This window comes from Alligator sinensis, unplaced genomic scaffold, assembly GCF_000455745.1.
Source record: "Alligator sinensis unplaced genomic scaffold, ASM45574v1 scaffold166_1, whole genome shotgun sequence".
Taxonomy (NCBI): domain Eukaryota; kingdom Metazoa; phylum Chordata; order Crocodylia; family Alligatoridae; genus Alligator; species Alligator sinensis.
This window is the reverse complement of record NW_005842098.1, coordinates 1,914,573-1,929,715: the sequence shown is the minus strand read 5'-3', so window position 1 is coordinate 1,929,715 and position 15,143 is coordinate 1,914,573. Positions and strand designations below refer to the sequence as shown.

The following is a 15,143-nucleotide window of genomic DNA, read 5'->3' as shown; positions in this document are numbered from 1 at the left end:
GTTCCGCGGCTTCACCGGCGCCCTCAAGCAGCTGGACGCGGAGATCAAGGCGGATCGGGAGAAGGGCTTCCGGGTGAGCCGCCGCCAGCCGGGAGGGGACCCCAGCGCCCGCCCTGGGATGCAGCCCGGGGCGATGCCTGGCTGCTCCGTGCTGCATCTCTCCCCGCAGCCGGGAGCCGGGAGCCGCTGACAGCAGCAGGAGGGTGGCTGCCGGGGGGGTCCCCTGCTTTACCTGGGGCGGGGGGAGGTTGAGCTTAGATGATGGTTTGGAGAGGGATGATCCTGCCCCAGGCAGCAGGGTGTTGGGCTAGGTCAGCGTTTCTCAACCCGCGGGTCACGACCCAGCAGCGGGTCGCGAGAATGTATGAAAGGGTCAGAAACAGACTTTAGAAATGGATTCTCCTTTCCAGGGAGAAAAAACGTGGGGAACGAGGGCTTTTCCCTGTGCAGGATGGCAGAGTTGCAGCCTGTGAGGGGCTGCTTCCCTTCCCCCCCTCCTGCTCTACACACCCATCCCCTGCCCCATACACCCCGGGGGGCAGGAGGCAGCAGGTCGGGAGTGCGGGGCACTGGGTCAGGGCTGGCCATCAATATTTACAAATGGGTCCTGGTCCAAAAAAGATTGAGAAGCACTATAATAGATGACCTCTGGAGGTCCCTTCCAGCCCTATTTCTCTGTGGCTCTATTCCATCCCTGCTAATTAGGTCCCTAATGGGCTTCCTGGAGTCTTCAGCTTTTCTCTGGCCCTTGGTGGAAAAGGGCAGGCTTTTTAGCCTGCTTCTGGTTTGGGGGAAATGCTTCCTCAGCCAGCACGTGGCTGCAGTGGGCCTTGCTTGAAAGCATGTGAGCCTGACTTTTCCTGCCAGTGCTGTTATGTGTCTGTCTTTGTAGAGCACTTTGCTTCCTTGAGGCTTTACAAGCTAAACTCCAGATGTAGTAAAGCTGTGAGGCTGACCAGGCCAGTGGCAAGTGGAGGAGATGCAGTCGCTTGTATATGTGGGTGCTGAGCCTTTAGGATGTGAAAGACCAAGACTGTGAGCTGGAAGAGATGGAGGAAGGAGGAGGATGGTAGCAAGGTCATCTTTCTTGCGGAGGGGGCAGGGAGAAAGGGAAGCGTTTCACTGGTTACACATTTGTTCCTGTACCTAATGAGTTAGAGCAGGGGTTTTCAACCGGGGGTATGTGTATCCCTGGGGGTACTTCGGAAGGCCTCGGGGGGTACTTGGCAGTGTGTGCTGCCGCCACCACCATTTCCGCGCCACCGGCACTCCTGCTGACACTTCCACTGCTAGCACTTTTGCTGTTGCCATGCTGCTGGCACGCTGGCTGATCACTCCCACACTGCTCGTGGACCTGCCGCTGGGGGACTCCTTCCTTCTTGACTGGCCGCCGGGGGTATACTGACCCAAAAAAGTTGAAAACCCCTGAGTTAGAGTACTGTAGGCTGGAAAGAGCAAATATATGGAAACTGGTCTGATCTCTTTGCTTGGGAGAGCAATAGGATTTCTTAATGAGCTACAGATGCCCTCATACTACATACTATACAGGGTTAAGGATCCTATATCCTACCATGCTGGGTCAGACCACAGGTCTATCTGGCCCAGTAGCTTGTTTCCCATTCTGGCCTGTATGGTCTGCTCAGTGTCCCCCCTTGGAGCACTTGTTATCAACCTCTGACCTTCACTCTTGTCCCTGTTACTGTTTTAATTGTCCCAAGGAATCAGTTGGCACACCCTGATAGGCCTTTTTAAGAACAGGGGGCTAATGTTCCTGTGTGGGCATATGCCTATGTTTCTTTCGTGTACCAGAATGGGAAACAGGTCTTTCTGGCCTGTGTGCTCTGCTCTGTCCCCACTTAGAGCATTTGTTAATCTTTGACCCTCTACTTCCCCCCCTGTTTTCACTTTTGTTGCCCCCTGGAATCTGTTGATGCACACTTAGTGACCCCCCTCTAATACCAGGAGAAGTTAGCAGTTTTCTTTGTGGGTCCCTGCCCATGTTTTCCTACATGCATTAAATGGGCCCGTTTCCCGTTCTGGTTGGTGTGGTATGCTCTGTGTCCCCCTCTGGAGCACTCGTTATTAACCTTTGACCTGTTCTCCCATCCCTGTTTTCAGTTTAGTTGCCCCAGGTATCCAGCTGTATGCTTAATTGCCCCTTCTAACAACAGAGGGGGTTAGCAGCTTCTGTGTGGGCCTGGACCCATGGTGCCTCATGTGTAACAAATAGGCCTGTTTCCCATAGTGGCAGAGAGTGAATGCTAAGGGAAGGGGTATTTATTTAAGCAGGGCCTATTCATACTGATCTGTCCCTACCCTTTTTGTCCTGTAGCTTCAAGCATTTGGAGCACTGTTCCAGGTGCTATAGAAGTGCACAGTTGTTATGATTATGATCATCCTTCTGTTGCAATTGGAAGAGATTTTATAGTTCCTAGTAAACACTTCACATTTGATGTGTATGTATGGAGTATCTGTAGCTGCTCTTACACCTTTTGTCACCTGACTTCCAGCTAGCTTGCAGCTTTGTAACCAGATATGAATGAAAACAGTACAAATCCAACAAGAAATGGGAAGAAAGGTGTGGAGCAGAATTAACAGCTTTAACTTAATTCACTCCTGTTCTTTTAACCAAAAATATTACTGTCTATGGACAGTTTTAGGCATCAGATCAATCATGCTGTGTATGTATATACCTTATACAGAATTCATGAACCCTGAAAACACATAAAGATCCATAGAAATTAACTTGCATAGTTTCTGTGCAGGGCAGTGAGTTTCTATTTTTGCCTGAGTCCTAGGTTATACTGTAACCATGTTCAGGGCCCCAGGTTTAGATGTTTTACAGGGCAGACTTTTCTGCAACCAACACTACAATCAGTAACTTGATTGAAAACAAGCACAGGTGAACAATTGGTTCCAATATTCTGCAATATGTGACTCACTCTGGGACTCAGCATTTGGTGTACTAATGCAGGAGGACCAGTAAGGAACTGAACGTAATTTAGGTGTTGCTTTTGAATTGCCAAAAAATGTGGCAACAGGTGGTGATGAACAGCAAGCTAATTTTTAATGTTTACATTGTATCCACGTAAAAAAGCATAACAGCCATTCTAAGACTCAACAAAAGAGACTCTCAGAAATTACTAAATTAAAAACCTTCTCTCACATCTTTGTTCCACACCCTTCATATTTCAGAAGCAGCTTAAAGGGAGACTTGGTATAAGCCTCCAAGCTTGTAAACAATTCAGCTTTTTATGCCTATTTTGCTGATGTATGGTAGCTTACTGGGAGTAGATTAAAAATGCATTGTGACTGGCGTTCGTTCTCTCACGTTTGATAAATTAAATTAGTTTAATCTTTGTGTAAAGTTTTTGGTGCTTGGGTTTCAAATGCTTAATGAGAATGTTTGGTGTTTTAGGTCATTGATATTTCCCAGCAGAAAACAAACTGGGAACATTTATGATGGCTATAAAATTTGTAGAAGGTAGTCTTTTATAAAATATAATTTGAACCAAATCTAGGTTGGTAGTATTCTTTTTAAGTTGTACTTCTGCAATTGAAAGGAAATAGGGGTGGTAGTGTTGAATAAAAACAATTCATACTGTTTACTTTTTTTTAAAGTACTAATCCAAAAAAAAATCCTTGATTGTGGCTGCTTTTATGTGGTTAACACTTCCCAGATCAAGTTGTGAATATTCTTTTGTTTCAGAAGAGCTGTCACAGGACTGAGAAACTAAAGTACTTTCCCCCCTTGCCTTCAATAGGTGGATAAAATAGTGGATCAATTGCAGCAGTTTGTTCAGAATTATGATCTCACTGCCCTTTGGGATTACTGGAACTATCTTGACCGGCGCCTTTTTAGTCGCTTGGAGGATATGTACCGGCCTACAGTGAACAAGTTGAAAACCAGTTTATTCCGCTACTATCTTGTCTACACTGTTCAGGTGTGGCTTGGTCCATTTTGTCTTGGTGGGTTTTGCTTTAAAATGTTGCTATTCAAGTAAAACAAAAGGAATAAATACCACAGTGAGCATAATAACACGGTGGGTTTGAATACACACAGAATTATTTTCATATTCTGTTAGTTGTGGGGTTGCTGCTGACTAACATGGGGTATGCTCTTTCCTTCCCTTAAGGGCTTAACTGCTTAGTCCTTTTCTGAATGTAAAAATTGCGCTTGTTAAAGTACATCAATTTAACTGAATTGGTGCAAACTCAGTTGCATCAGCAAGGCCCTGTTGGCTATAGAGGATCTCCAAATCAGTGCAGTCTTGTACTCTGTCAGTATACTTGCGGGGGGGGGCGGGTTAGATGCAGTGGTTTCCCATTTAGTTGGTGTTAACTCTCTTTTCTATTGCTGTTTTTGATGCTGCAAGAAGAGTTACTGTTTTATTCCCTATTTTGAACCTAACAAAGACCATATTTTTGGAGTTGTTGTAGTAGAAAGGGAGAGTGCTCAAGTTTCACTCTGCTTCATGTGTTTCAGACAAACCGGAATGACAAGACACAGGAGTTCTTTGTCAAGCTGGCTGCAGAACTCCAGAACCAGGCTGAATGGAAAGACTGGTTTGTTCTGCCCTTCCTACAAGCCCCGGATTCAAATCCCACCTTTGCCACGTATTTCTCGCGACAGTGGGCGGACACATTTATTGTGTCTTTGCACAACTTTCTTAGCGTCTTGTTTCAATGTGTGCATATCCTTTTTGCTTCAGAAGTATACTTGTTGCCAGGTTTCATGTGTCTGCTGAAGTTGGGGTGATGTTAATGTTCTTTTTGGTACATCGATAATGGCAAAGCTCAAATGGAATAGAAATCTTGAGTGCTGTTTTAAGAAGATTCCTCAGAGCAGAGGAGAACAGGGTGTTGGATTGATAAGTGCTTGCCTAAAATCATATTTGGTTATTTAATTTAACAATGTTATAATTCCTGGCCAAGCTCAGCAGTAGCACAAGTGAATCCCACTAGTCAGAAGCTGAGTTTAGTCAAAATGTTAACAATTGGCATTGGGACCACAACTTCTGCCCTGCAGGGGAATGAGGGCACAGATGCAATCGTGGGAGCTATCGGGGGCAGGTGGCATCCACAGGGGGTTGCTGGGGTTCAGGAGGGTTTGACAGAATCAGGGGGGCTCACCAGGTTGCATCTTGAGTGCACCTCCTGTAAGTTGCAGATTTTGCTTTTGAGTCCTTGCTTTCATTTTGTAGCCTATTAAAGGCAGGGACCATTGGAAAGGTATTGCATTACTGGCCATTGGTAAGGTAGGTAAAGTTTGCAGTTGTGATGGTGACTGTGGTTTTGATTAGGAGATTCATTTGCTCCTTTTCCCCTATAGAGGAAGCCTCTAGGATGTTATGCTGGTGCTTTTATAAAAGTGTCATCTTCCAGAAAAATTCTCTCTGATCTTATATGGGGCCACAGAAGTAGCTGAAGGACTGAGGGATTCTGTTAGTAACCAGATCTGAAGGATTTGGGGATTCTGTTGGAAACCAACTCTGAGGCCATTTTTAAGACTTTTCCAAACTAGTGTTCACACTTAAATCAAGCCCATCTTTGGTATTTGAAAATGGCTTCTTTAATATGTTCCATGAGAGTGTCTCAGTCTCGAAACTGCTCACTACAACAGCTTCTACAGCTTAGAAAATACAGGTTCTCTGTGTCTAGGAACCAGGTGTTGATTTTACTTCAACTGTGGACACTACTTAAGTCTTGGAAGCTATTAAGGCCTATTTGCAAGTGACCAAGACCCTAAATAAATGAACAGATGAGCAAAGCCTTGGCTTCAGGCTATAACTATGCTAGACATATCTGTGAGACTTTGCCTGGACAAAGCTGGTAACAACACCTTCATTTAGTGATGGGAAGATTTACATTGTGGTGTCAGCACAGCTTGGAAGTCAGGACGCCTGGGTAACCTTCCTGCTTGAGGTAGTGACTAGCACTTTACCTTTCTAGCTTTACACTTCCCATCTATAAAATGGGAATAATAATACCACTTCAAATAGGTTTTACAAGGGATTAATATTTATAAAAATACCTTAGGATTTGGGTTGTCCCAATAGAGATTTTGGGGGCCAATACAGATAGCTGATTTTTAAGGTGGCATATTGGCTGATACTGATCTGATTTCTGATAAAGCTGTGTTCAGTTGGTGAGTCTTTTGTGGTGAAAGGGAAGGGGGGAGGGAAGAGGCATGGGTGAGCAGATCAATGCCACCCTGTGGTGAGGGAGGGAGTGGGGCTGGAACAGGCGCTGCCCAGGCGGGTGGGGTGGGCTTAGGACAGAGCTGCGGCTCATCTGGGGGGCGCAGAGGCAGAGCGGGGGAAAGGGGCAGCTGCCACCGCTGCACGCCACTCAACCAGGAGCCACTCGTCTGCTCATCTGGTGGCTCCTGCTGCTGCTCCCACTGCTAGTCTGGGAGGGCACAGCGAGGGAGGAGGGGGGGGGGGGGGGGGGGGGGGGCTGCAGCTACCCCAGATCTCACTGTAGTCCCCTGTAGCTCCCTCCCAGTCCCACTGCTGTCTGCCCCGAGCACAGCCCGGCCCCCAGCCCAGGCTGCTCCATGCAGATCCAGGGGTACCCTCTCCCACCCCCCTGTGCCCTCCCAGACAAGTGGCAGGAGCAGCAGCGGGAGCTGTCGGATAAGCACCAGATGAATGGCTCCCGGACAAGTGGTGTGCAGCGGTGGGAGCCGCACCCCCCAGACAAGCCGCAGCTCCATCCCATCCCATGCCTGCCTCTCCCCTCCCCGGCTGTGCAGTGCCTGCCCCAGCCCCACTCCCTCCCTTGCCCTGAGGAGCCTTGATCTGCCCCTCCACGCCCCTTCCCTTCCCCCTCCCCTTCCACCACAACAGATTTACTAGCTGCATGTAGCTCTCCTTGCTGCTGAGCCGTGCTCCTCACCGCCTACGTGCTGTGCTATGGCTGTGCGCATGCATGGGTATTAACTGGCAAATTATCAGTCACTTAAGGTTGATTTCTGATATAGTCAATTTTCTTTATATTGGTGCCGATCTGATATCAGACCGATGTATCAGTGCACCTCTACTTAGGATCCGTAATGGAGGAGAGTGTTGCAGAAGTACAAAGTAGGTGTAGTTAAATACAGCACAAGCCCACTGGAAATCCATGACTTGCCCCCCTCCCTGTGCTTGCTGCATCAGCTACCTAGCATATTTCTCTGCAGGTATTTGCAAATAAGATACAGCCAATATGAGTTCTCACTCTTGGCTTCATTGAAAACACCTTAGCTAAACATCATGCTCATATGATTGCTTTTAGTTTTGTTTCTTTAACCTCCTTCACCTGTGCCAGTGATCTTGAACTTTGATGCTGAATGTCAAAGGATTGCTCTCATCCAGGAAGAAAATGAAATTTTACGTCAAAAGGTTAGAGTTCAAATAGGTCCTGCTTCACTGAATGGAGCTGTTTTTTTCAGGGGTTCAAAGATCTTTCCCCTAGGAAATGTCAGTTTTTAGCAGAAGGCCAAACTTGTGCTTGCATGCTTGATTATGTTGGGTTAAGATAATGGGCTCTTATTCTACCATCGTTTCTGCTTAACTTTGCATTTTGTTGCTAGGTCTTTGGTTTCCAAAAGATAAGGCCTAATCTGTACAATTGCTTCAATAGTGAGTGGAAAAATGACACTAGCATATGCACTTGTGAGGAAAAGTGAAGTATTTTAGTGGGCTCCAATTACACACACACAAAAGAAAGTGATGGTTTTCTGCTACTTTGAATAATGTAATGTTTAGCCAGTCAGAACAACTCTACTTTTAACTCATCCTATTATGGTTGTTGAATGAGTGCTGCCAGGCTGACAAATAATGACACCCAATGCCAAGTAGCGCAGAGGGGAATCCCAGCAAAAGCTTTCCTAACTCAGCTCCGTCCCCTTGTTGTAGCTCTTTGCCTTGCAGGCAGAATCCTACCGAATGAAGAAAGAGCAGCAGCAGGAGACAGAGGAGTCAACTGCCCACCACAAACTGCCTGCTTACGTGGCCAGCATGGACCGTCTGGGGGACTCAGAGCTGTGAGTGTCTAGATGGGGGTGAGACAGCCTACCTTTATTTGTCGGCCCTTTTGTACTCTTGTTCACTCTTTGGTGCAGTCATATAATTGGAGAGTCTGTTTCTTGCCTTTTACACCTAGTATGTAGGGTGATGAGTGTTTCCTTAGAAACTCACCAGGCTAGAATTTCTGTTGGTAAAAATGGGTTGTATATGCCAGAGCATCTCCTCTGGCTTTCTTGTAGTGGGATTGGCATGTTATCCTCTGTATTCCTGCCAGAGCCCTGATGTTCTCTCCCTAGCAGCCATCCATCCCTCAATTATAAAAGTTGTTCCTGTATAGCAGTGGTCAAAATCTGTATTTTGCATCAATGATACCACAGTGCTCAGTACAATTACTGTAGTCTTTGAGAACCGGAGTCTTGCCATATACCTGCCTATCTCGCTAGCTGATGTAAATTGAATAAGGATGCCCTTGGCACTTATAAATACTGTTCCAAAGTGATTCAGAGGGGTGATTAGGTAAGCAAAAGATGCTTTTGACTTCACCTTTTTGCAGGCTTCCCAGTCTTTGTTTCTCTTCTGTACTGCCAATTGATGTTTCTCTTCCATACATACCAGAGCTGGCTCCAGAAATGCTGTTTAAAAAAACAAAACCAAGCCCCAGTTTAGCATTTTGCACCAGTAGATCTTGTCATACACGTGGTGATGTAGATCTTTTAACTGGCTGGCTTGTCGTAGGTTTTGAGAGAAAAAAAGATGACAAGTAAGGCTGGGACTTTAACCTAAATTTGCTTTGCATGTTTACATTCTAAAAGATTCTGCTAGCAAAATAATTTGGTCACACACTATTACTAATATTATTGGAACTTTAACGTCTCCTGTTCCTATTCCGTTTGAGTTTAGGTACTGTTGTGCTAATCAAATTTCTAATGCTGCTGTCAGTAATATACATGAAAGCCTTATCTTTTTGAGTGCATGCGAAGGAATGGTATTTTTTACTCCTTAGCTCCTCACTTTTTATATATTTTTTTATCCACATCAAGTTAATATATAGGATGATCATGATCATGCCTCCAAAATAATTTCTCACCTCCCTCACCTAACTGATTGGACTCTTATACGTTTTCTCCAGCCTTGTAAAAAATTCAGTAAAAAAATATTTTTTAAAGAGTGAGTTTTAGCTTGTTGGGTTAATTCTGAACTCCCTATGAAGGACCATTGATGTGTGCAGTGTGTTTTTATTTATTTAATAATTTTCAATGGATCTTTATGTATGCTGGTTCAGCAGCCTGCAAAAATCTTTGGGTTCTGGAAATGACCCAATGTACAGTCAGTTCTCTGGTGATTGTGTATTGCCAGATGTTGTGCTTGAGTTGCACACTTGTCATGTTCTGATTTTTTCTTTTTGACCAGTGATATGACATGCAGCCAGAAGAACATTGCACACTCTCTTCAGTCCCGAGGAGGCTTCTTATCTTCCCTGCTCTCTCAGGGGAAGAAGGGACCTTCCAAACCAGCCCAGACAACTGGAGCCTCCCCAATGCAGACTGGCAACATACTGTTAGGGAAGAAAGAGACATCAAACCACCAGGTGATTCTCAAATGTGTTTGTTGCAAGGTGATGTTTGAGCCAGAGTGCTCACTTGGGCTACTTTACTTCTTAAGCTTGTACTCAAACTTGGAAAAGACAGCCCATACTTCTGCCTGGATCCCAGAATTGACTAGCAGTCATTCTAGTGCTGTATTGGTCTCAGAACAGTTAAGACTTGATGCTGTCTTGCTAAATGTTTGATCCTGTAGTATTTTGCTTCCAGTTTTATGGTTTGTTCTAAGACACGGGACAGGAATAAGTCTTACAGATCTTCCCTTTCTCTTCCAGAGCACCAAGGGAAAGGAGGGGGCAACCAGCTGCAAAGAAGGCAAGAGTAACTTTGGGTTGACAGCCAGTGAAGCTAATTCTCTGCAGCAGCGTCAGAGGCGTCTGCAGGATCATGGGAAGGAAAGAAAGGAGCTTTTATCCAAAGGATCTTCCCAGGTATTTGGGAATGTCATAGAAGGCCTTGGGACTGTGCAGCAGACTTCGGTTAGACAGAGGCAAATGCTCTTACAAGGTTCTGCACTACCATTCTAATGCCGATTAGCTGGACCAAAGGGTATTTTTTGTAGTTAATCAGTTAACAGTTTTGACACTTGCAAAGTGTTTCTACAGGAGCATAGAAGAATAAATGTAGGACTTGGGTTTTTACGTGGTAGAGGAAGAGTTGTTTCTTACTTCCAACCATCTGCCCTGCGTCGTTCCAGTTCTACTATCTTCATATGTATCTACAGTTCTCTGTCATCAGTGATAGCATCTGCTCAGTTTGGTATAAGCAGTAACCAATTGTCAGCAAAATTAACTTTCCTGCCTTTAAAGCAGTATTGTCTCAGAGAACCCAGCAGCACAAATTCCTGCAAAAGAACCCCTTCTCTTACTGTAACAGCCTGGATCTCTGAGTAGTTTCTGCATTAGCAAATGCAAACAAGTTTTTCTTAGAAACTTAAATGCAGAAGCTTTGAAGCCTCAGGTACCAGGGTTGGCAGTGTCCTTTTTAGAGACTCTTGCACTGTACAGACAGGCCAATTCACTTGGAGTCTGCCCTTGACAGTCTTGTAAAGAAAAAAAAAATCTGTTTTAAGGACTACAAGACCTGCAGGTGTGTGACATCACAGTTCAAGTAATTTGGCTTCCAACAGCCTTGTGTTGCCAGAGCAAATACCCCTGCAAAATGGATGCAGTGGCATCTAAACCTTGCTTATCTTGCCTGCTTAACAAAATACTATGGCTGGAGGCCCCTTCTGAAAAAATGGTAAGGAGTGTTGCTTATCAGTTCTTCCAGGCAGCACTTGTATGTGAGAGGGCACCTCCCCATAGATGTGTGTGTACGTTTAATAAATATTTCAGAGCTCAATGAGAACCCTGTTCTTCTTGCAGTACATGTTTGTGGCAGGTGCTCAGCAAGTGATATTCCAGTCTTTCCCAGTCCTGTTTAGGTTGCTGCTAAGCTATCAGGAAGTGGGTATAGTTAGGTGTGCCTTGTTTCTGACCTGCCTGGGCAAAGGCCTAATTAATATTAATTAATTAATTAGCCAAGCTAATTAACATTATAAAACCAAGGTGGTGGTAGATCCATTTCACAAGCTTCTCCACCCTTGTGACTGCAGAGGATTTGATTCTGCAAGATCTGACCTGTTGTTTAAGACAGGTTGCTTGAAATGTCTCATGCACTCTCATATCTTCAGGTGGTGCTGTAGCAAGGTGTTGTCTTCAGGTTTTTCCATCACTAGCGCTCTCCTCTGCTTTGTGTACAGCTCCTGTCTGTCAAGGAAGAACTGAATTGTGGGTAGGGTGTTGGTACTGATTTCTTGGTACCTTTGGGAGCCAGGAACTGAACAGACTTTATGTATGAATTTAGGTAGATCACTTCAGCTATGCTTTAGTTTTTTTCCTGTGAAATGGGATAGGGAATGGAACGGTCAACATGTTGGTCACTTAAATTGTGATCTCCTTAATATTAAAGGCCAGGACATGCAATAGATTTACACTAGTATAATTCTGCGTGTGGCTTATAGACTGACACAAATGACACTGGGATCAGAAGTAGGCAGGTAACTGGTGGTGTTCAGGGATAGATGCTTGCAGTAGGATTGTTCACAATGCTTTGCCACTAGGTGGCAGAGGAACCTGTAATAGCCGATTTGACTGTCCTAAACTGCTAGTCCCGTGACAACAACATCTCTGGGGATGTGTGATACCTTGCAAGGGTATAATTTTTAATCTGACTTTTCCTGGGCAATTCTACACTAGTTTTGAGCAAGCTGCAGTAGTGTAGACCTGCACTCCTTAATCAACTTCTACAGCATTGCAATCATGGGTTGCACCTGAGCCCTCAGTGTTTGTTTTTTGCATTGTTGTATTTCCACAGTGGGGTTCTGATCTTGATTGGGGCTTTTATAAGACAAATGCAAACATAAATAGCATGAATTTGAAAGGCACAGATGTATGTTTGAAGAGGATTTCAGCATACATATATGTTCACGGTATTTAAAACCTTCACAAACTTGCTGACTAAACTGTCTGTGATAGCCACTCTCTGTAAGGTTAGCATTTGACAACTATAATCCAGAAGCTGTAGTTGTAGAAAGAGCTCCACCAATACCTGCCATGCTCTGGGCTCTTCTCGCAAGGGCAGTCGTGTAGACTGTGACCGCAGTTATACCATTCTCTTTGCAAAAGAACTTCTAACGTTTGAAAGGATTCTAGGTGCTGGCCCATGACTACAGCCAGCTGCACAGCTCCTTGACTTTCAGGATGAGGATGAGCACAAATAGCTTAATTCAGTACTGTTGCATTGTTGGACTTCACAGCGCACTGTTCTTGCTTTTAGGGGCAGAGCATGGAAAGGAAGTTGGAGACTAATGCTACCGAGGCAGAGCCCTCCCCAGAGCCACATGTTGAGCAAGTGGAAACTGTCACCAAAGTTTCTACATCAAGCACAGAGGGTGGAGGCATCCGGCAGGAGCAGCCGTTCATTGTCTTGAGCCAGGATGAGTACGGAGAGCACCATTCATCCATCATGTACTGCAGGTAACAGAGCACTTGTCCTAGGGCAAAGAGGTAATAAGAGCATTTTCTCCTTAGGCTACTATAAGAGCACTTACAGTTTGCTGGCACCAGTATGACCTGTATCAGTGCCTTTGCTGCAGGGAATACCTGTGATCCCCAAGTGTGAAACACCCTAGGAAATCAGAAATGGTATCTGTAAAGTGTATTGCACATACACATTCCATTGAGAGACTTATGCTAAATCTATCATTTCTATATCCATGCATCTTGGAGTATCATATCAGTTCATTCTTTTAAGAGGAAGAATTTTTTAGGTGTCTTTAGAAGGAAGCAACAGTGACCATAAACATGAAGAACAAAGTGTTCACCATTTGCTTTCTTTCATAGGGTTGATTGCTCTGGGCGAAGGGTAGCTAGTTTGGACATGGATGGGGTCATCAAGGTGTGGTCTTTTAATCCTATAATGCAGACCAAAGCTTCATCCATTTCCAAATCTCAACTGCTTTCTCTGGAATGGGCAACCAAACGAGACAGGCTGGTAAGTAGTATGTGTACACTATTGAATTACTACTGATGTCCTTGGGGTGTTCTGTTATCTGGTGTCAGATGCTAAATTTAAAATGAGACTAAGAAAGCATGAAATGGAAAGAAGTCATAAAGTTTAAGGGATGATGAGGAACACAAGCCTTTAGGGTCAGAAGCAGAGTTGGGAATGGAAGTGTGTTCTGAATGAATGAGAAATTCAACATTATTTGCTTTGCTAATTGGAACAGAGGACTGGGAACCAAGATACCTGGGTTCTTTTTTTGGTGTATGCTTTAGCTGTGGCCAGCTGATTTAGCCACTTAATTACAGACTACAGGATAACATTACTTTCTTTCAGGAATGCAAAAGGTGACTTAATTTTCATGAAGGACTTTGAGGTCAATCAGAGGAATGGCAAAATGCTAGTGCTTATCTCACAGAAGAGCAGTCGGAATTTCCATTTAGTCCCTTCTCTTAAGGAACTTTACTGCCACCAGGCTTATAGCCTGTTCCAAGGGCACCTTGCATCATCCTGCTGAGGAAAGAATTCAGTAATGTGGGAATCTCCTATGACAGGAGTTCTATGTTAAATTTATGTTAAATTGTTGATTCCTTGCTTCCAGCTCTCAAATGCCAGCCATGTAACACTACCAGTAGTTCTGCTGATTGTATGGTTCACTTTTCTAATGATTATTAAGGAGATTTAATGTCATTTGGATCTTTCTTGTTTAGAAGCTGCTTCTGCTCCTTCTCATTTTATTATTTATTACTGTTATGGTGGGATTACATTTTAAAAGCAGTGGGGTAACATCTGGGGTTGAGCAGCAGGAGACCAAACTTCAAAGTAAGGAAGATTCAATGTGCTTAAGTTTTCTTTATCACTAAAAGTCAGGGGAGATGCAGCATACCAACTGTACTGACGATGCATATATATTGGGCCTAGCTTAAGTTTCTGTCTCTCTCTGCTGGACAAGAGGAGACATTGCTGTTTCCCTAGTTGTCCGCCAAGCAGGCTGAATACTTACGCTGCAGGTTCCATGTCAGTCTTTTCTGTACCTCTGCTCTCCACTCCTAACCGGAGGACATCTTCTTGTCATCTTTTAGGGGATAACTTATTCCACCTTGGGCACTGATCCTTTTTCCAAAGTGACTACATGCTTTCCATTCCCACCTGAGAATAAAAACCAGTAGAATATAACCAGTCCCTTGGTGACATGTCCCATCCTAGGGTAGAATATGGAGTGGAGTGATATGTAGTTAGAATTGCATTTTCCTGTGGTGTTAATGGTGGTGGGGCAGAGTTGTACTTTTCACTTATAGTTTTACACAGGTTTTTTTTTTTCCTTTCCCTGTCCTGTATGCTGGCTTCAAGCTATTGCTGGGCAGTGGGGTTGGGACAGTTCGTCTCTATGACACTGAAGCCAAGAAGAATCTTTGCGAAATCACCATTGATGAAGAGATGCGCAGGTAACCCTTACAGGCCCTCCCATTCCTCTTGGTTTGTGGAGGAGCAGGTTGGCTTTCAAAGTTTTTCCTGCATACTTTGACTGATATTAAGCAACATCCTCTGAAGCAAGGACTGGCTATCCGCTCTTTTGTGAAACTGCTGTTGGGTAATGCAGTTATTGATGACAGTGCAAATTATTTCTCAGTGTTATCATGTTTCTTCTAGCCATCTGTAGATGTTTTTCCAGAGTGCTTGTTTAAGCCTACAAACTTTAAATGTTTGTAGGAAAGACTGAGGCCGTATTGAAATAAAAAATGATTTCTGCACATCTCAACACACAAATTACCCCCACCACTACTGTATGAGCACATGTTTTTAACGTGCTTTGTATTTGTGCCTTCTGGCTACCCAGGGAGAAACCCCTCAGCACAGATTGTCCTTGCTAGCAAGCAAAGTGCTTTGCACAAAAACGTAAGTGGAGTTGCCAGGCCCAGGGCATCATGAGCCATAGAGAGATCTCATCCTTGTAAGGCTTTCTGTCACTGTTCAAGGAGGGGGT

General features: G+C 44.6%; 1 protein-coding gene across 4 annotated transcripts in view; it reads left to right on the top strand.

The window, feature by feature from the left end:
* The first annotated feature begins 6 nt into the window (after window positions 1–6).
* Window positions 7–15,143, top strand: part of WDR91 (WD repeat domain 91) — a 20,486-nt gene continuing 5,349 nt past the window's right edge. The window contains exons 1-10 of one of the 4 annotated variants that reach the window (XM_025204831.1): window positions 7–73; window positions 3,765–3,944; window positions 4,487–4,694; window positions 7,303–7,385; window positions 7,917–8,029; window positions 9,423–9,600; window positions 9,889–10,044; window positions 12,434–12,633; window positions 13,000–13,150; window positions 14,510–14,604. In XM_025204831.1, the coding sequence (XP_025060616.1) occupies window positions 3,876–3,944; window positions 4,487–4,694; window positions 7,303–7,385; window positions 7,917–8,029; window positions 9,423–9,600; window positions 9,889–10,044; window positions 12,434–12,633; window positions 13,000–13,150; window positions 14,510–14,604 (1,253 nt within the window). In that variant the 5' untranslated portion in view covers window positions 7–73; window positions 3,765–3,875. Of the gene's footprint in view, window positions 74–3,764; window positions 3,945–4,486; window positions 4,695–7,302; window positions 7,386–7,901; window positions 8,048–9,422; window positions 9,601–9,888; window positions 10,045–12,433; window positions 12,634–12,999; window positions 13,151–14,509; window positions 14,605–15,143 lie in introns of those variants that run through there. The other 3 variants (XM_006024230.2, XM_025204833.1, XM_025204832.1) reach the window with 3 other exon arrangements.